The sequence below is a fragment of the Cyprinodon tularosa genome, unplaced genomic scaffold (genome assembly GCF_016077235.1).
Source record: "Cyprinodon tularosa strain WSP-4 unplaced genomic scaffold, ASM1607723v1 ctg582, whole genome shotgun sequence".
Lineage (NCBI taxonomy): Eukaryota > Metazoa > Chordata > Actinopteri > Cyprinodontiformes > Cyprinodontidae > Cyprinodon > Cyprinodon tularosa.
In genome coordinates this window covers 385,994-406,543 of record NW_024039321.1, presented here as the reverse complement: position 1 = coordinate 406,543, position 20,550 = coordinate 385,994, and the positions used below count along the sequence as shown (strand labels likewise).

The 20,550-nt window shown below is 37.6% G+C and overlaps 1 protein-coding gene across 1 annotated transcript; it reads right to left on the bottom strand.

Annotated features, from left to right (window-relative positions):
- Nucleotides 1-14,749: 14,749 nt before the first annotated feature.
- LOC119797430 (prolactin-1-like) lies at nucleotides 14,750-19,155 on the bottom strand. The gene is made up of 5 exons (XM_038306495.1): nucleotides 18,985-19,155; nucleotides 16,142-16,254; nucleotides 15,894-16,001; nucleotides 15,613-15,795; nucleotides 14,750-15,523 (listed from the first exon to the last, which is right to left on the bottom strand). Exons 1-5 carry the CDS (start codon nucleotides 19,115-19,117, stop codon nucleotides 15,332-15,334), a joined length of 729 nt encoding a protein of 242 aa, XP_038162423.1. The 5' UTR covers nucleotides 19,118-19,155; the 3' UTR covers nucleotides 14,750-15,331.
- Nucleotides 19,156-20,550: the final 1,395 nt, after the last annotated feature.

Genomic DNA, 20,550 nt, shown 5'->3' with positions numbered 1-20,550 from the left:
GTTTGGGCGATGACGGGGCTGCTGGCCAAAGTCCATGCTGTGAACGAGCCGGAACATGATCTCAGCCGTAAGCTGGATGCAATGGAACGCAAGCTGGCTGCAGTTGTTGAAATCAAAGGTGAGATGAGATAAAATTTTGAAATGTGCATGCACGCTTCAAGGCGGAAAAAGCCCAACAAATTCCAAGTATTGGATTAGCCATTGGAGCCCAGGAACAAAGACTTCAAGGCTGACAAAAAATGTTGTGCAGCTTGATCTCAAAGCAAAAGTGTATTTTGCATTTCGGCCTCCCTCTTATTAAAACTCCCCTCGATATTATGTCGAAGGGCCCAGTTTTTAAGTCACTGACCTGGCCTCTACTCCTGCAGATTTTCCAGTGAACCCCCTGCAGCAGAGAAGCAGCTGCACACTACATCAAAAAACACCTTTTTGAATATACGCCTATCTGAATTCTGGGTCCTATGTTCTGAGCCTTTTGAGACCAAGATCATGACAGGTTTAAATGGGTAATAGCTAATGCACATGTTTTTATAATAAGCAAAATACGGAAAACTATAATGCATGTAAACTTGCCTCATAAGAAAGAGAAACGCATTTTTGCAGATCTTGTTACCTCAAATGCAGTGATTATTACAGGCACTTATTTTTCTTTGCTGGAGTCTTTCTTTTGGAGGTAACAGTTTTGGAATTTTGCACTGTGCATCTATTTGCCTCTAAATGTTCAATGGTGCACATATCCTGCTAATCTCTTCCCGTAGATAAAAAATCGAACCCTATGTTGTACAGTACATAATGTATGGGGAAAGCTTCACATTATTAGTGAATATTGATACACCGGTCATTTTTGTTGCCTAATATCATCAACCTTGCCGCCTGTGTTGCTTGCACAGTAGGGACTGTCCAAGCGAAAACTGCTGTAATAATGAGATGCTAACTCATTATATTGAGATAGTAACTCAATTTATCAGCCAGGAATATGTTTAAGTACCCTGCATTAATGAATACAGTTTCATTTTGTTTGTTCTGCCAACATGAACTGGATCATAAATTCTTTATAAAGGAGAAGATATTTGCCGTTATTTAGCTGTTCTACTGTAGTGTCTGTAGATAAGATCTTAAATGAACCTAAAAATCAGAGAAGTGTTGCTGTTTTCCAGTTACTAACTTGCTAAACATCCCAGTTACCTTAGTTAACCCGTTGTTTTACAATGAATGAATCAACTGTTTGAAGATCCTTAAATTCTTGGGTTGTGGGCATCTGTTTGGAAAATAATCTTGCATTTGATCTGGATGAGTCAATATAAGTAATTTGATTGGTAAAGGGAAGAGCAATATTCATCAGTACTTGCAGGCAAGGGTGTAACTTCAATCAGTGAAGGGAAGTTTACACATTGGCTGTGTGCTGGTGTCACCACAGATAACTCAACCGTCCTCCAGGATATAGACCTGAAGATCAGAGGTGTCACGTAACAAAGTACAAGTACTGTGCTTAAGTGCACTTTTTAGGTATCTATACTTTACTCCATTACTTATTTTTCTTCCTACTTCTGACTTCTACTCATTACATTTTCACACAAGTACTTCCTATTCCTTACATTTTTAAAACAACCGTTACTCGTAACTTTTGGCTTCGGTTTAATGCAGAGATCAGGTATTAGCGGACCGCGGACAGATGTTATGCAGAAAAGTGCATCCCTGTCGGGATATGCATCCCCAGTCGCGGGAGCGACTCTTGTTACATTAATGATATAAAAACATTTAAACATACATCTCGTGGGGGAAAAATGTTATTTGGCAGATTCATTTACAAAAGTACGGGTGTTATGAACAACATTAAATCTTTGATTTATTTGTTGTAGTCTCTTGTTATTCACACACATCAATAAAAAGTGATAGCCGACGTGAGTTTGGAAACTGCAAAGCTTTGAAAATAAAACGTGCTTCTACACAGACCGGTGTGACGCATTCACCAGCGTCAGATAGCTATGGTGCATTCAGGAGCATGGGACATTTTCACACTTACAAAAGAGACATAAATGGAACAAAACTTAACTCATACAATAATGTATTTTATTCAGAAACAGTTTGGGCTTTCTTACAATACTGAATGCTCTATAATTGTATTTCTGTTATTTTTTGATAATGCACATCCTCTAGCTTTTTATTCTAAAAAAATCTATAATATTACAGCAGCAAATTATAAAAGTTTTTCAAAACTTGTTTAAAAGCTCCAAATGAGGTTTCAGATCATACAGCGACGATTACACTGTCATTGTTTAACATATTCTCATTATCAGTGCGTATGAAATCGTACGAAAAGTTATGCAAACTATTTCGTACGTTTTGGACGTTTTTCTTCAAAATACCTCATCAGTGCGCATGCACTGGCAGACAGAAAAAAAAAGCTGATCCGCGGACGGACGTAAAATTGGGAAAATCAGTGCAATCAGCACTTATTCATGTCTCTAACTACGTTGCTTGCTGTTTTATATCTTAGGGTTAGGGTCAGGGTTAGGGCTAATTGTAGTTTATATTCTATATTCGTGAAAGGTGCGTCAAATGCGCATGCGCATACGACGAAAAAACGTCCAAAACGTACGAAATTACGGTGCATAACTTTTTGTACGATTTCATACGCACTCATAATGAGAATAGGTTGCATTTTTTTACAGGGCAGAGTTTGCATTTGCTGTCCCTTGTCCTTTAACTATGGATATACAGGAACACAGTCATACAAGTGTCTACTCCTCTGAGATAGCATGGGATGCCATTTTCGGCAAGGACCTAACAAAAAATGCATCCCGCTTGTTTTTAACTTAAAAAATGTCCCAAACACATGAAACCCGCACTGGTAGTTCAGATCAATCATCAGTTACAAGTTTATATTTCTGTAAAACAGCATAGGATGCAATTTTTTGGCAATTTCTATATATATATATTTTTTTTTCATTCAATGTATAACATGAATGCATAAACACCTAGTTTTATTTCAGTGTTCAATCCTGTTTAAAGTAACATATCATTAATAATGTCTCCGGACCTAAACTGGTTGATGATTTTCTTTATTTGGATCCTGCTGGCTTTTAATTGGTTATCCCTGGTTTAATGTTTATAAATATTTATTTCACGTCATGTACGTCATCCAATGCATCCACATTTAGTGATGGATGAGTCATAAAACACAAACACTCATTAGTTAGCTAAAAGAAATCATCAGAAGCAAGCAGGTGTTCTTCAAACTGTAAACGTGAATTGTCTCTGCCATGCTACAATGTCAGATTCAGAAAAAGATGTTGAAATGTCTGAAAGGTCGGACACAGGTGAGAGCGTATCGGGAGATGGATACGGAGACCAACAAGTATTCCCTCATCCTTGGCCCGATCTCAAAGAAATTTTAGAAATAGTCGAAAAATTGAGCTTTCAATTCATATAGTGTCATCTGGCTGTTTTTTTTAAAGGTTACTTTATACATTTATACTCTAAGTAGTTTTTGGAGCACATACAGAGTGTTTTCAAACTGTAGTATCTATACTTCTACTTAAGTAACATATGTGTGCACTCACCATTGCTGGAGATATATTCACTAGTCGCTCCTTCATCTGGGATATTTCAAAGACCATGAAATCCATCTGGTTTTCTTCTCATTATCACCAGCCACTGAACTCTAACCAGACTGTAAACCAAATTGTGCTAGCGATCCTCGCCGGGACGACTAACAACTCACACCAGCTCCGATTCCACCTACCTCAGTTTTGGTCTATTAAATATCGGCTCTCTGAATCTGCACTTTTTTAAAAAATTACTGATGATCTGAGTGACACCATATTCCACTCCATCCTCCTAAACATCTTATCCTTTCTTGACATCATTTGCACCCCACTCGACTGGTTTAAATCATACTTTTCTGTACTGTACTGTTCTGTACTTTTCTTTTCATTCTAATTGTAATCTCTTCTCACTGCAGGTGTCCCCCTGGGCTCCCTCATCAACCACCTTCTTTCTATCACTTAAATTCTCCCCTTGACAAGATTTTCAGAAAAATAACATCCTATTTCACTACCTCTCTTGCAAACCTAACTCTTCCTTTCCACCTCCCTCCCTTTACAGCTGCTTAGAAGACCTTAAGTTTAGTGTGAGTATGGTTACTGAGTAAGTAAGAGTGTAAGTAAGCTGCTAATCTGTAGACTGGGTAGAAGATCCAACTAAAACTCAAGGGACCCTGCAGGTTGACCTTTGGTCAGGTCAAGAGATTTTCAAATTAATTGCTGGGCAGGTCAATACAACTCTAAAATAATTATACTATTTGAGACATTCTATCTGCCATGAGAGTATAAGTTATTTGAAGTCAATAATATTTACAAGTCACCATACAGTGCAGTCTGATCAGCAATAGCAGCCCACACTGGTCATGCAAACCTGCTGCTGGCGTTTTTTTTAGACATCTTATGTACCAAGCCTGCCTCCTTTTCAAGCATTTCTGGAATGTGCTGCATACCCAGGTTGTTCACCTTGGTTGTTGTTCAATCTTCTTTTGGAAAGTAAGTTTCTTTGAACAATGTAAACAGCAACTTTTAAAGAGAGCATTCACAATGAGGAATGGGCTCCTGCATGCTCACACACGCATTTAATAGGCGTTGCCTCTCGGGAGCGTGTACAGGGTTGTGCATGTTTCTTAATTTTTTTTAACTGGAGAGGGTGTTTTTCTTTAGCAAATTCTTTAAAATCGTCCACTATACCTATAAAGGTTGCTGAATCCTATGCTGGTGTGTCATGAAACGCTAATGTTTCTCCATAGTCAGTCATATTAGTTATATAAGTTGTAACATTAAAACCACACAGTGTAGCTTAACAAGCCTTAGTAATGATATCCATAGCCTAGATTACACAAAAAAAGTATACAACATTTTGTCCTTTGATGAAAACCAAATGTGTAAAATATGTAAGGGATGTATGAAACATTTACTTTTTGAGAAAACATCTAGCTGTCGCAGTGCATCCACAATAGTCCTTCTCACATATGCCTTCTAATAAATTGCTTGATTTTAAGACACAGACCTCCTTAATAAATCATTCAAATGAACCTAAACAAGAACCTGTCTGTATCATTCTGTGAATACCGTGTGAAGTTTTGAATTGATATAATAACATATAATAGCATACTCTGTATGACTCACACTCAAATCTAACTGTTCTCATTCTGGCATTTCTTTTATTTGATCAATTGATCAAATTCGTACTCCTTGAGACAACTCTTTGTTATCATGTTGTTATACTTGAAGCAAATTGTATTACTCTTACTGTAGTGCTTTGAAGTGAGTAATGTGAATATATTTCCATAAAGCATGTTTGTGGCTAACTACAAACATAGTTTATGATGGTCTGTTGGCCCAAACAGGAATGTGAAAATAGCGCAGGCAGTGTAGTGCAGAGTCAGGGCTGGATTGACTTGTCTTCAAAAAGCCTATTCTGTAATATATTTTAATACATATTTAGACTAAAATTAGTCTGTTTTATAACCAATGTAAACTCCAAAGGGGTTCATATTGCAGGTAACAGCCATCTGCTTATGGCCTTTTGACATTTTTTTTATTTTGTTATGCATGCACTATAGTATCTAGCCTGTGGCAAAGCCCTGCAACTATAGGATCCCAAAAACATCCCTGTCTCTTCAATGTATGCAGGTGTAAAGGCAGACAATTGATCTGGCAAATGACTGAACAGCACATCTCTGTCCACTAGATGGCAGAAGAGTTTTTTCAGAACATGACAAATGTATCCGTAGGCCTTAGTGAGATACTCTGAATATGGATGACTCCTAAAATGTCTTCCAAAGGCGTTTGAGATGAATATACTACAACCGTCTGCAGAGTTGACTAGAGGATAGATGGGGGATACTTGAGTCGTTATTTACTTTTTTCATAAAGGCACTTCATTGCATTAAAGAACTGGTTTCATACTGAGCATTACTTTTGTTAATGTAGTGAATTATCATCAGTCATTAATATTTATTATGAAAGATTGGAAAAAAATACGGAGCATACTTAGAGCCTGGTGCAGTTAAAGTAGTCACTCTTGAAACTTGACAAAAATCTACATTTTCTTTAAAAATGTAGCAAAAATGTTTACATAATATTACATTTATAATTAAATATCTATTGTAAAAATATTAAGTATATTTATTCCGTCGATTCATTTTCTCCTACTTAGTCCTTGCCCGCTGCCTATCTCCAACAGTCTATGGGCGAGAAGCAGGGTACACCCTGGACAGGATCTCCAGTCTGTCGCAGGGCATAAGTATATTTATTTTTATATGTATTAGCTAAGATCCGTGTCTGGGCTTTTTCATATGTGTCATATTTCAAAAAAACTGTAAGTGGAACAGATCAGCATTAAAATGCTGAATTACCTGTTCCCATTTAACAACGGGATATTTCATATTATATGCTATGCTAATATTTACTTTTCATGACATAATATATACCAGTTAGGAGTAGATTGTCTTAAGATATAGTGTAATATGCATTCAGTAAGTCAAAATATCATTTTTAAAGAACAGATATTACTTTTTTACAATTATTCCAGTTAAGCTTAGAGGAAAAGAAGCTATGTGTGTCCGACTAGAATATGAATTTTACATTTAACCTAAAAGTGCTTTGATATTACTTTTGAAGGGTAAAGAAGCATGTTGTTTAGGATTTCTATATTCGAAGAGGATGCAGTAGCCATTATAGATCACATTTGCTGCACATAAAACTTTTTTTAGTTAAACACTTTGGTCAAAATGTTCTCGACAATCAGTAATCTTAGAGTTGGGCTTTATTTAAACAGCAAGTGTGAATTATCTATGCCATGCTACGATGTGGGATTCAGGAAAGATGTTGAAATGTCTGAAAGGTCGAACACAGTGCAGAGCGTATCGGGAGATCGAGACCAACAAGACTTCCCTCATCCTTGACCCTATCGCAAAGAATTTTTCAAAATTGTCGAAAAATTTAGCTTTTCATTCATATAGTGGCATCTGGCTGTTTTTATTTTAAAGGTTACTTTATACTGTTATACTTTAAAGGGGAACGCCGTTTCGTTTTTACATTGGCCCCTTGATTTTACGTTATTACATCATGTTCTGTTTTGTGTCATCTGGAGCTGTTCTGAAGATATTCCGTTACGTTATATCCAAGTAACGTCTTCCTATGGGCAACGAGTTGAAGGCACAAACTGAATTGTTCATAATTTATTCTTTATGGTACGACAGCATTCATAACATGTAGGCGAATCACTGTCCCCCAGACATCCGCAGTTATATTTTTTATATTTATATTTTTTTAAAACAAAGAGGGATGTGTATGACTTCTGGAATCTGCCCTTGAGGCGGGGTTCTGTCATGATCCTGGATAGTGGCTGTTTTGATTGCTCATTACACTCAACTGTTTAACTCTGCCAGGTTTCTCATTACTGGTTATTTCATCCACCTGTTTCCGGCTCCTATATACTGTATGCCGCGTGTTTTCCACCTACCAATGCCTGACTATACGAGTGTTTCGGTGTGTGTAACTAGCGTTCTTATTTTTCTTCTGATTATCTGATTCTGACCTGTTTCTGCTCTGTGGAACCGAGTTTTGCTTTGCCCCTGTCTGCTCTGTTAATTTTTCTCTGTTCTGGACTTGTTCATGGATTTTTACTGGCTCACCGAACCTGGACTGTGCTTATGACCTCAGCTTGGATTCTCCTTCTGTACCTCATCGGCTCTCTGATCTTGTGGTCTGTGAACTTGGCTCTGCTTCAACTTCAGCTCAGATATTCCCTTCTGGACATTGTTGCTCCTTAGCATTGGCTAGCCTCAGCTCCACTCATTACCCAGAGCTTGGGGAGGCGGCGCCCGTAAAAGGGGAAGACTGTCTCCTTCTCGGATTCATCACATCCCTCTGTGATCGGACTGAACTCTGAACCAGGTCAGTAACTATTGCTTTAGTAGTTAGCAGCCCTTTATTCTTAGTCACTGACCCGAGTTTTTGTTTCTACAGAGGATCAGGGTTATCCTCATCCTAGCTGGCCTGCGCACCATGTTGACCCCCACCCCGGACCCGCTGTACTTTGGAAGTAGCTTTTTCCTGAAATGAGAATATATATATTTTTTGATTGATTAGAGCCAGTATATAGACATACTATGTTTTAATAAAGCTGTTCCCCCTCATGTTACTTTGTTTCGTCAGTTTTAATTTCAACGTCCTTAAATCATACCGGTCCCAACACGTACTCTCCGGCCGAAGCACCTACCTGTGACAGTAAATAACTCAAGGAGCTCAAAAAGTAATACAATGTTAACTACCTAAATGATGCATGCAGTATATATAGCCCTTCCTTTTCATGCACATCCTTGCAACGGTTGGCATATGGTGTAATTTTCTATTTCTTCAAACTGTAAAATCCTTGCAACAAACTAATTTATAATAAAACTAAAATGCTTTCTTTAAACCAAACTACGATGTTCTTCTTATATTTGGCGAATTTATGTTTGAATTTTTTGCAAACATATGTTGCGGTGCATGATGGGGTTTTGCATCTAAAGGCTACGTTTCCCGTCTTACGTGCATTGTTGCCAGGTTGGGATGTTTCCTAATCTGGCAGTTTTTGATGTCAGTCTTACAGGTAAAAACTTTTTTTCTTTAGATTTATGGCCTAATAGATCAATAGACTTTGGTTTAAATTGGGCGAGATTTCGTATATCTAGGCGGTTTATGAAAATTGTTTTGGCCGGGTAACATGAGTCAGTGACCTCTGGCAACCCTGCTGATGTGGTGAGTGGGGACGTTACGCAGCAGCAGTCACAAACCAAAGCCAGTAAAACCACATTATAGAAGTCTTGGTGATGCTTGTCGTATGATGTTTGAAGATGGAAGTGTTATATGGAAGCAAGTCATTACCATATTTCAAACGAAAAAGCATTTTCAGAAATCTTTTTTTCATTTTAAGAATGTGGCTGCATTGTTTGTATGTATTTGCTGGGGTACATTTTAAAAAATAAATCTCAAATGTCTTTTTCTTGTTCATTTTAATTAATATATTTGTTGATTGGCCTCAGCACAGCCGATATTTCTCTCCAGGACAGTGCCACAGCCAAAGTGAAACAGACCAGATGAAGCTACTATGAGACAAAGCAGAAAGAGCATCACATTAGAGATTGAAAAACCAAATTCTGCAGTGTGTGAATAGAGACAGAATGAAGCAGAATGATGAAAAAGGGGTCTCTTTGTCCTCCATATTTGGATAACCTGAGATGCTCTAACTATAGAGCATAGTGCTTTGTTAGGAACATAAGGACAATCATATCTCCGTTATAAGATGGAGCTTTGACCATTTAAGGGTTTATAAGTGAGAAGAAGGACTTTTAGAATTCTATTCCAAAAGTTAAAAAACAATCAACTGGACTTTGTTTTCAAGTTTGAATATATTTCCCATTCAGGAACTCCCATTCAGGAAGCTTTTTCAATTCAAAATGTTAGAAATAGTGTTGAGTTTGAGGCTTTATAGAGTGTTTTGGCTTAGAAGACATGCAAATTGAACCAGACGAACAGGACTACTCCTTAGGAATGGGCAGTCCTTTGGGTTCTTTGTTAACCTGCAATATCAGATACATGTCTATGTCTCTGAAAGGAGGGTCGTTATAGGGAATTGTTGGCCTGGCTGAACAGGCAAGGTGTTCTGTTCCCTTGTATGGGGATGAGGGTTGCGATGATAGCAGGAAGGAATCAACTCTATCTCCGGACTGTACTGTCGGTTTTTGAAAGCTGAAATCTGAGTCCAACCCCTGTGTTTAAGGTTGTTTTTTTCTTTCTTAACATAGACGGCTTCCTTCACCCCCCTTTCAAACCACCTGTCTTCTTTGTCCAAAATGTGAACTTTCTGGTCCACAAAAGAGTGTCATTTGTTCATAAGGTGTAGATGCACCGCCGAGTCTTCTCTTGAGGATTTTAAATTCTATTCTGAATTTAACAGGAAGCCAATAAAGAAAATCTAGGATAGGAGAGATATTATATCTCTTTTTAATTTTCATCAGAACTCTGGCTGCAGCATTTTGGATCAGCTAAAGGCTTTTAACTTCAGTTTGTGGACTTCCCCATAGTAAACAATTATAATAATCCAGCCTTGAAGTAACAAACACAGAATAATTAACTAGTTTCTTAGCATCACCCCTGAACTCTGATGATCCTGGCACTGGAGCTCATTCTGCCTCCAATTAACTCTCTGTTTCAGTCTCCACCCTCTCTGCAATTATCTCTACTGGTTTCCTCTGTCGCCACCTGCATATAAGCTCCGTCCAGGGGCGGATCTAGAAAAATATTTATGGGGTGGCAAGAGGGGGGCAGGAATTTTTTAGGGGTGGCAACATATGGCATTTGTTTACACTGAATTTATTCACAGTTATCACAGTTTGGTGAGAATAGTATGTACAGTACTAGTGTTTCATGTGAAACAGTTCATATTAGAAATACATCGTACAATGAGATCTCACTTAATAGGAGATAGAAGAATGATAACACTACTTCTAGAGGGGCATTATCACAGGAAAGGTATTAAGGTAAGACACAGGCGCTGAGTCACAGATGTGTGAGATTGACTGTCAGAGAAGAAACTATAAAAAAGAAAAAGTTACCCATCAGAGATCTATGGACTGAGCTGTACTAAAGTTAGCATAACTACACAGTAGAAATAAAAGGGTCAAGGCACCCAAACAAGGTACTGGACATCTATGTATTGGTTACTCTGAACACACATTTACCACATTTGTTCCTCAGTAACTTGTCATACAGCAGTTAAGGCAACATGAAAGGGACATTTCATGCATGTAAATATGCTGTAGATAGAGCTGTATATGGAGGACCAACTCTGCCATATTTAAAAATAAATACAGAAATAAATAAATAAGCATACAATTAATTGCCACCAAAAGTACAACCAACAAATAAATGTAATTAGAAATTATATTATAATGGCAGGCAGAAATGTTAAAAGGGCAGGCAGAAAGAAATAGCGGCGAAGAAATAACTAGGGTAAAAAAATACAAAGGAAGAATAAAACAGACAAAAATATGATAACATGCACATAAATAAATACTTAAAAATATAAGTAATGAAAAAATGAAGTTGAAGATAATAAATGACAAAAAAAATAAATAAGGTAAATTTTAAAAAGGCAAAGCAATAAAGAAGCCAATTAAAAGAGTTATATACCTTTATGACTAGCTGTATAATTTAATTTCTACTTACATTTATTTGTTGTTTGTATTTTTGGTGTATTTTTGGTATGCTTATTTATTTATTAAGCATTTATTTATTTCTGTATTTATTTTTAAATATGGCAGAGTTGGTCCTCCATACTGCTGTATCAACAAATCAACAAAAAGGCGGGTTCTGTATGTTACATCAAAATCTCCACAAATCTGAAAAGAAGCAACATAAAAATACATTTTGCTTGTGAGTAGGTTCATACGGGTCATTTCTGGATAGTGTCATATTATATATACAAAAAAAGAAACAACAACACTGCTTCATATTAAGCAGGATTTACACCAGTATCACATTTTTTACTTTTAACACTTTTGGTTTTATTAAAGGAAATATCAGATTTTCTCAGGTGCCAAAACAAAATGTAAGATCTCTGTAAAGGTTCACCAGAGAGCAGAACATAAAGTTAACATGACTATAACAGCTGAATGCAGCGATTTCCATGTTGCTCAGCAAAACGCTTCACAACTTTATTTAGATCCAATGCCTTTGTGCGTTTTGATTTGAGTGCAACCAAACTATATAGTCTCTTTTCTGTCATAGTTGACCGTAAATATGTCTTTATGAGCCTGAGACGTCAGGCCTAAACTAACATCATAGTTAGAGAAATAACGTTCTGCAACCTGATTTTTATCATCTCAAAATCAGCATTGCAGCTATGCTAGCAACATTGTGCTTTCATTATGATTTCATTTCTCTATAGATAGTTAATCAGTTTTTACCTGTTTCATCCCGTGTCTCCTCTCCCCATCACCCCTGGCTCCCTCGCTTTGCCCCGCTCGGTTTTCAAAACAAATCAGTCTCAGTCGCTCTCGCGTCATCTCGTGCTGCATTCACTGCAGTCCGACATTGGAAATTAGCGGCCGTAATTCTCAAATGATCCATAATTTATAAGCCTCGCCACCCCTACCGCCAACTGGGGTGGCAGCTGGGGTGGCAAGGCTGTCATTTAGGGTGGCAGTTGCCACCCTATGCCACCCCAGTAGATCCGCCTATGGCTCCGTCCTTATCAATATCCAGTGCCAGATGATTTTGAGCCAGCCCGGTAAGAACCTTCCAGCCTTTAACATTGTGAACCTGCCTGCCTGCCTGCCTGCCTACCCATCTGTGCTTCTGAACCCTTTTCTGCCTGTGAGTACCTGAGCCCACCTGCCCCCTTTACTCTCTGTGTTTATCAGGAGATTGAACCTGGAACTGGAATCAGAAATATCTGCTAGATGACACCCTGTTGTACCTTTGCTGCTTTATTGGATCCCGTTACCGAACCTGGACTGTCTCTGGACTAAAGCTCCTGGAAACTCGACAGTTTGTCGACCGTTCAACGGTTTGCCCCCGCAAACAAGTGGACGTCTCTGTCCATGAAGCCTTCTGCCTGTCTCTGGCTTACACTCAGCGGTCTGGCTCACCTCGTTACCAGGTTAGTCCTTCGTCAACTCCTCAATTCTAACCTGCCACTGCAGCCTCTAACCTGTCCCTCTGCCTCTAGGACATTGGCTGGTTATCGCGAGCCAGTGCAGTTTAAACCCTGCTTGTTTTTCAGTAAATACTTAAAACGTCATTGACATGTAGTGGTTAAATCTTGGGTCCGAATACAGTACATTACCTGGACAGGATATTTGTAATTTTTGCAATATTCCTCAGATGAAAGAAGGAAATTCTAGAACCCTCTTTGATATGGGATTATCATTTCTGTGATTTATCATTATATTAGATTTATAATTTCTGTGAACAAACTGAAAACAGTCAGACAGATACAATTTAACCCAGTCTAGTGCTGTCCCTCTAATTCCTACAAAATATTCAAGTCTTTCTAAAATAATATTATGGTGAACTGTGTCAAATGCAACACTGAGTCCATTATCTGAGGCCATGAGAATATCATTAGCGACTTTCACCAGAGCTGTTTCAGTGCTATGATGAGCTCTAAAGCCAGACTGAAACTCTTCAAAAAGTTCAACATGGTGAGCGCACACCTGTTTGGTAACTACTTTCTCAAGAATTTTAGATGAGAAAGGAAGATTAGATATAGGTCTATAATTACAATACTTTGGGTCAAGAGATGGTTTCTCAAGTAAAGGTTTAATTACAGCGACCTTAAAGCCTTTGATACATATCCCTGTAACAGAGATTAATCACATCTAAAATGGAGGAGGAGATCAAAGGGAATACCTCCTTAAATAACCTGGTTGGAACTGGATCTAACATAGAAGCTGAAGACTTGGATGAAGATATTAGTTTTGCTAACTCTGAAAGCACAGCCTGGTTTCATGGTTACAACTTGGTGCTGCGTTCTGTATTTGGTGTTTAATAGGTTTGTGGTTTTAACAAAAGTTTCAAAGGAATTGATGCTGTTCTTTTATTGAGGTGGTGGGGTTGCACATTATTTTTGGGCTGGAAACACACAGATCTGACAGCCCTGGCAATAAGGAGTGAGTGAAATAGCTGGCTATATATTTAAGAAAATAGAAGATAATTTCTGGTAACAATAGTGGACGATTTATTTAAAAATAATGTTAATTTAAAGTATTATTTACAAATAAATAACTGCTTATACTATCTGTACCAGAGTTATTATAAGCAGTTTTTTTTTCCCATCCTTGGTTTCCTCCTGGCGCTGCTGCTATTGTATTAGCCATTACTTTCCGGCTCAGAGTCTGAATATGTAGGCGAGACATTAGCTGTTGATTAAGGTGTGATGCTTCCTTATTCATCAGCGTAACTACCTGAGCTTAAACTGGTTGACGGTAAAACACAAACCAATTCCAGACTAGATGTTCTGGAATAATCATCAACGTTTCCATCCATCTCGATTATAGAATGTTGAACTAGCTCCAAAAGATTTCTCCCTCTGACGTCTACACATGGAGATGGGTTTTTACAAGCTATTAATCATAATGCTGTTGTGGAGCTACTAAATATAGGATTTTTTGTTAAATTAGCCTCTTTGATTCATATTAATTCAGAGCCACCTGGTATGTCCTGCTTCATAATTTTAATACAAAATTATGTGAAATAAATATCACATCATCAGCAATTTATGTTATGTTTATGCACTGATGTGAGATGAGTTATAGCTTGTCCCCACGTTGTTATCTGGAGCTCTTCTGTTATCTGGTGCTATGTGTTTGGTGTATTTGTGTGTTAGCGTCACTTATGTGCTTGCAGCATGTTTGCACTTTGCCTTCTCTGTTTTTCGTGATGGCAGATTTTCTGCTTAGCAGCTTTTTTGTTTTATTTTTGTAATTTCAGTTTATGTCATTTTTGTCATTCATGTCTTGGCAGTATTTTAGTTTTATTAATGCAGTTATGCATCTACAGGGTGTTGGCACCCTTCAGCCACCACCTATCACCCTTTGCAAATTTCAAGAAAGATTTCAGTGTAACCATAGAGCTGCCTTTTTGTTCTTTACCAGATCAGACATTGTAAAAATTAGGCCATATAGATTTTTGACTCAGAAAAGACAAAATTTTAATGTGCAAGGAATGTTTATTGATAAACAGATTCTGAGGAAACAATACAGTCACAGGCACTATGTTGAGGGTGGGATTAAATCTAAAGTGCAAGTGCTGCAGAATATAACTGAGGAAGAAGAACCCTGTTTTGCCGTCTGCTTCAACAGGTCTGCTGTTGGGAAGCTTGACTTTGAGGGGAGAACTGATTCAGACAAAAAGGTGATTAGGAGTTATAGATAATACAGAATTTATTGAGCATATATAGGATGTCAAATTTTTAATGCCAGACCAGCTGGAAATATTACTCTCATAAAAGGCAGCAGTGACCCAGGCGATGGTTAAAATGATGCCACCATGGAAAACATCCAAACAAAAAGCCTACACCATACTATGATTTTAGTATTTTGCTGTTGTTTCTTAATCCCAAGGGGTTCCCCTGACAAATTAATATGGACAGTTTGTGTTTTCAGCCTCTGTATTCTCTATACCCCACAATAACCTGAAACTATATACTAACTAATTAGCGTTTAGGATGATGAGATAGTTCTAAGCAGGTCGGCAGCACAAGCAGAACTCCCCACAGAGCCATGCTGGCTTTAGCACAACTCAGGCTGCGACTTCACTGCGCGACAGCGAAGAACTTTCAAGAAGCTGTCGATCTTGTGCGAGTCGCGTCGAAGGCAGGACAAGAGGAAATTGAACTTGTTTAGTATGGTCACCCGGTCCTGACCTAGGTCAGTCCCTCCAGTGTACGGCAGAGGAGAGATGGCCTGAGCATCGGAACCCATCTAAAAATTTAAGGAGACCATTAGTGTACAAAATAAAAGCACCAAAAAAAAAAAACAACAGGTGAGGAACTCCTCTCTGCTTTGCCCACCTTGCCTGACAGTATATCCAGGCCATCCGCCAGGGTCCTTGAGTGCTCCATCAGCTCATTGATCTTACTCGATATGCTGCTTTTTGCTGGGTGAGGTAGAGTGACCGCATTGTTAGAAAGGATCACCAGTGGATCAGCCCAGGCATGGAGCAGGGAGCGGGCCAGAGACATTAGAGCTGATTGCTAGAGAATAAAACAAAATATTGAACAACAAAAAATGAGAAGGCTGTTTAAAGGAAAGTCTTTTGATAAAGGAGTCATGAAAAAAGTGAGTAACTCACAGACACTTGCAAAGTTTGCTCTTTCTCATTGGGGGTTTGTAGTGCAGATGTGTGGCAATCAGCAGGGCGTTGCATTAGTATCCTGCCATATGGAGGAAAGTGAGAGTCCTATGGGTAGAAAAGATTTATTGGAACCATACCAAAAACATCTTTCCAAAGTAGTAAACTTTCATATATTCTTAATATCTTTTTGACACAAGTACATCTGGTGATCTCACTGGTTTAAGCAAGTAGCATAAAGATCTCACCATCTCCTGTGTGAGGAGCGTGCTCAGTGAGTGCATTTTATCTGAGCCCTGTGAGGCTCGGTCCAGCAGGTCATTGATTGGTACAGCTCTGCACATCACTACCAGGTACAGCACTGAGCAGGAGGCATGAAAAAGCAAGAGAGGATACAGCTTTTCAGGCACAGAGCTTTGAATATGGTTAGATTTTTTTTTTCATAATTGCCAATACCTATCAAGTACACTGTAAATAATTGTCCTGTAAAATAACAGTAAAGAGCTGGCAGCAGAGACGCCAGCAATATACCGTTATTTTTACGGTATTCATCTGTAAATTTATATTACAGTAGTAGACCGTAAACCAGAAATATGGTATATTTCTGTATTTCTATGAGTTACGGTAAGAAGCTGGCAGCTAGGACACCAGCGATATACTGTAAATTTTGGGTTTTTATACCGTAAATTGACTTTACAGTAGTAGTCTGTTTTCTCACGGTTCAATGATTTCACTGTCTAATACAGTAAAAAATAAATGCATCATATTTCTATTATTTGGAAATTACAATAATATTCTGTTTAAGTTTACTGTAGAGAGGCACAGTAGATACACATTACAATAATTCAGTTTAGCAGTTTCCTAAAATATCAACCTTGAATACATGCAATCAATATAAGAACTTCATTATTCTACAGACAGTTGCACAGTTGTGCAAAATAAGCAATAAGATCAAAAAGAATTAAAATAATTTATTAAAAAAGGCAATATAATACTGAATATTGCTACTTTAAAAAAAATTGAGAAAAAAAATAACGTGTTGGGTGATGCTGAGAAGATATTTCGAGTAGCAAACAGAGACAGCTGACTAAATGACTTTGAGCCAATGTCAATATTATTTAACATTGTCTTTAACACACATAAGAAAAAGACCAACACAACAAATACAGAGGAAATAAGAGTTTAAACATTATTAAGACTACTTCAAAGTAGGAACATTAAGACCTTTTTGATTATGAGTAAAAACATTCAGCAAACCAGCATGTGTTTTTCCCTCTTAAAATAGTAGAGCCAGGTAGATTAAAATTTTCCTCTAAACTCCACTTAAAACATGTATATTATGCAATCTGCAATGTATTTTCTGATTTCTGTGAAAATGCAGAATACTGTATGCAGAATTGACAACATTTGGAAAACAAACGTAAGAACATTTTGCATCAAGGCCATTTCAAAACTATTACAGTACAGTTAGAACATGTGGATGTATACATCATTACAGTCATATGAATAAAAGAGAACATTTAGGGAAGAAAATTTACTTTACTTCTTAAAGTAGTCCTGTGAGATAGTAGTAGTAATAGTCCCGGGAATCTGGGTGGGTGTGAACCACCCTGATTCAAATCTTGTGGATCCAGGAGAGATGTTCAGTTTGTTAGCCGCTGTTCCTCTGCAGAATTATTCCAGAGGATCCGCTGTCAAACAATAACAAACAATTATACAATCAGGAATGTACAATATATTCTCCAAGCTAATGCTTATAAAACTAATAAACTGTTGTGGTTTAATGTGGCAATGCCAGATTGTCGAAACAACGCATGGACAGACAGCAGAATTAAGGAGAACACACTGATCTATATGAAGTCCCATTCAAAGTCAAGGAGTTTCTTCAGGAGCATGGAGACGTGTGTGTTGACTGTGGAAGACTTCTTCTGGGAATCACACCTTTCTTCTTGGAGACAACCTTCCCCCTTTTGGGCTTTGTCCCTCTCTCTGGATTTACTGTATACCAATGAAGCACCTAAAATCATCAAACTAGTCTAAGATCAGAGTGGAGTAAAGTGGTGCATGCGTGTGTGTAAGCTGTCGTCCGGCTACTGTATATTATAGTTAACCAAGATTTAACAACAACAACAACAAAATAGTAGAGTAGCAGAGTAGAATATAGTAGAATATTGACTACCCTATTCAAATTTAAGCATCACTGATAGCTTACATATAGCTTAACATTGTAACATTGTTGGCAATATAAATAAAATAGCAAACCCAGAGGCAAAGAAAAAAAGATTTTGATTTACGTACCGTTAAATTTTTTAGATGCAACACCGGAATCTTTGTGATGAAGACAGATGGTAGCATGTTGTGTGCTCTGCAGTCGTCTTCTGGAAAATTTCCGGAAAATACTGTAGTATCCAGTTATTTAAAACAGCCGCATACCGTTTACGGCCTCTGTCCTGTTGCTCCAAGTTAAGAAGCCCACAATGCATTGCTTACTACAGTACTGAACTGTTAAACATGAAAACAGTATTTTAGTGTTGAAAATTTGCTGTAAATTTACAGCAATTGCTTACAGTGTATGAGTCAAATACCAGCAATAAAAAACAACAACACTTTTTTTTTTTTATGTTGTTCCTACAGTTTGAAGCCCTTTCATTGAGGAGAGCTGTACTCCCCTGCCCTCTGGTTGCTTTATATTTTGTGACAGCTGGCTACATAAAGCTTTTACTATAAAGAAAGAAAATAATATAAGATTTTCTGATTCAGGAAAACATTGAGAGTAATATTGTAGAAAATAAAAGCTGCAGTCTGAAAATAAGTTTTTTGTTAGAATACTTTTTAAGTGTCTTTATGAGACTTTAAAACAATACATTTTTTTTTTTGCTAAAACTATTTCACCAGCAAAAGTCTTTGAGAATTAAAAAATTCAAATAACAATGTGGTATTTTCATGAATATTATTATATATTCTATATATATGTAATAATCTTTAATTATGATTATAGATATAGATAGATTGTCATATAAATAGATTTGTTACTGTTGAAATCCACATTTTAGTAATTATTCAATGATGAAAATGTTGGTAACCATCTCACCTGTGATGAAGACTTTGCCTCCAATGATTTTTTTCTGAGCCATCTTCTTCTTCTTTTTCTTGAAGTTTCTCTGGCTGTTCCTCCTGTTTGAGCGCGTTGCCTTTTTCGCTTTCTTGCTGCATTTTGCTTCCATTTTATAGGTCCTAGGTTCTGATACTTTGGTTATGCAGCAGGATGAGTCTGGGCTAATTGCCTAGAACTTGCTTAGACCAGTTTATAATGAGAAACATGGTGGAAGAGCTTTGAATGGATGCAGTAGGGTGCGTAAAGGTGCAGGTAGAAACGTGTGTGTGTGTGAGAGGGGGCTGGGGGGTTGTGTGTGTGCGTGTGTGTGTGTTTGTGGAGGGGGGTGTGCATGTGTGTTTGTCTGTGCATGGCAGTGGAAAAAGTTCCTTCCTGATCTTGATTGAAGTGATGAATAAAAACAACACTTTTCACACTGCGTTTTAAAGGGTTTTACTCATTTGATGAGAACATCATTGATGACCACCTGGTCTCTTTATGAACCGTTTGGGACTTGAACTGTATTTGTGCCAGGGGTAAGATACAAATAAAAAATGTCACAATTAATTAAACACATGTAGAAGTGGCAACAGTTCATTGAAATCTTGACTATTGCTATTCCTCATGCTTTTGTCATTTCCTCTTTGTTGTGTTACATAAAAAAATCACTTCAACATTATCAAATTTGCAGACGACTCAATCATTTGTCACTCCTCAGCAGTGAGATTTCAGAAATTTCCCTTGTAGCAAGTGGCTTTTCAAATAGGCACTAAGCTTTCACAACCAATAGTCAAACTGTAATATAAAATACATGCAGGTGTTTCTTGTTGACAGGGTTTTGAACCGCAGGTGTACTCAGTGGTACTTCATTTAATTTCTGTATTTATGAAGACGTTTTATTCCTCTTTTTAATGTGTCTGCTGTTGAAATACTTGATGATGCAATATTGATTTAATGTATTTTTTAATTAACATCATATAGCAGGACATACCAGGTGGTTCTGAGTTATTTTGAACCAAAAACACCTATTTTCAACACAGGTATCCTAATTTTGGAAGCCCCATGGCAGCACTCTAATTATTAGCTAGTAAAGCCCCATCACCATTTGGTAACATCAGATGGAGAGCACTTTTGGAGTTCTATAATGGAGTCTGGAATTGTTATATCTGTTAAACCATCAGCCAGTTTGAGCTCAGAAAGGATAGCATTGCTGAGGTATTTGGATGTATCACATCTTGAAGGTAGGAATCATCCAGAGACGACCTCTACCTTTCGGAGTCAGACTCTGAACCGTAGAGTAACAGCTATTATCACTGCAGCAGCTCTGCACATCACTTTCATGTTCATTTATAATACTTTAAATGAACATGAGTGTTAAAAAAATTATTCACGGCTGTTTTTAGAAATTATCTATTATGTTGTTGATGGTATAGCTAGCAACTCCACCCACCCTTTACTACATTCTTTTGAAGTTAGCCTTAACTTCGGTACCACAAAAGTTTTTGGTCACGGTCTAGAACAGCAGCAATCTATAAATGAAACTTCACATCAGCGTTTTTCTTT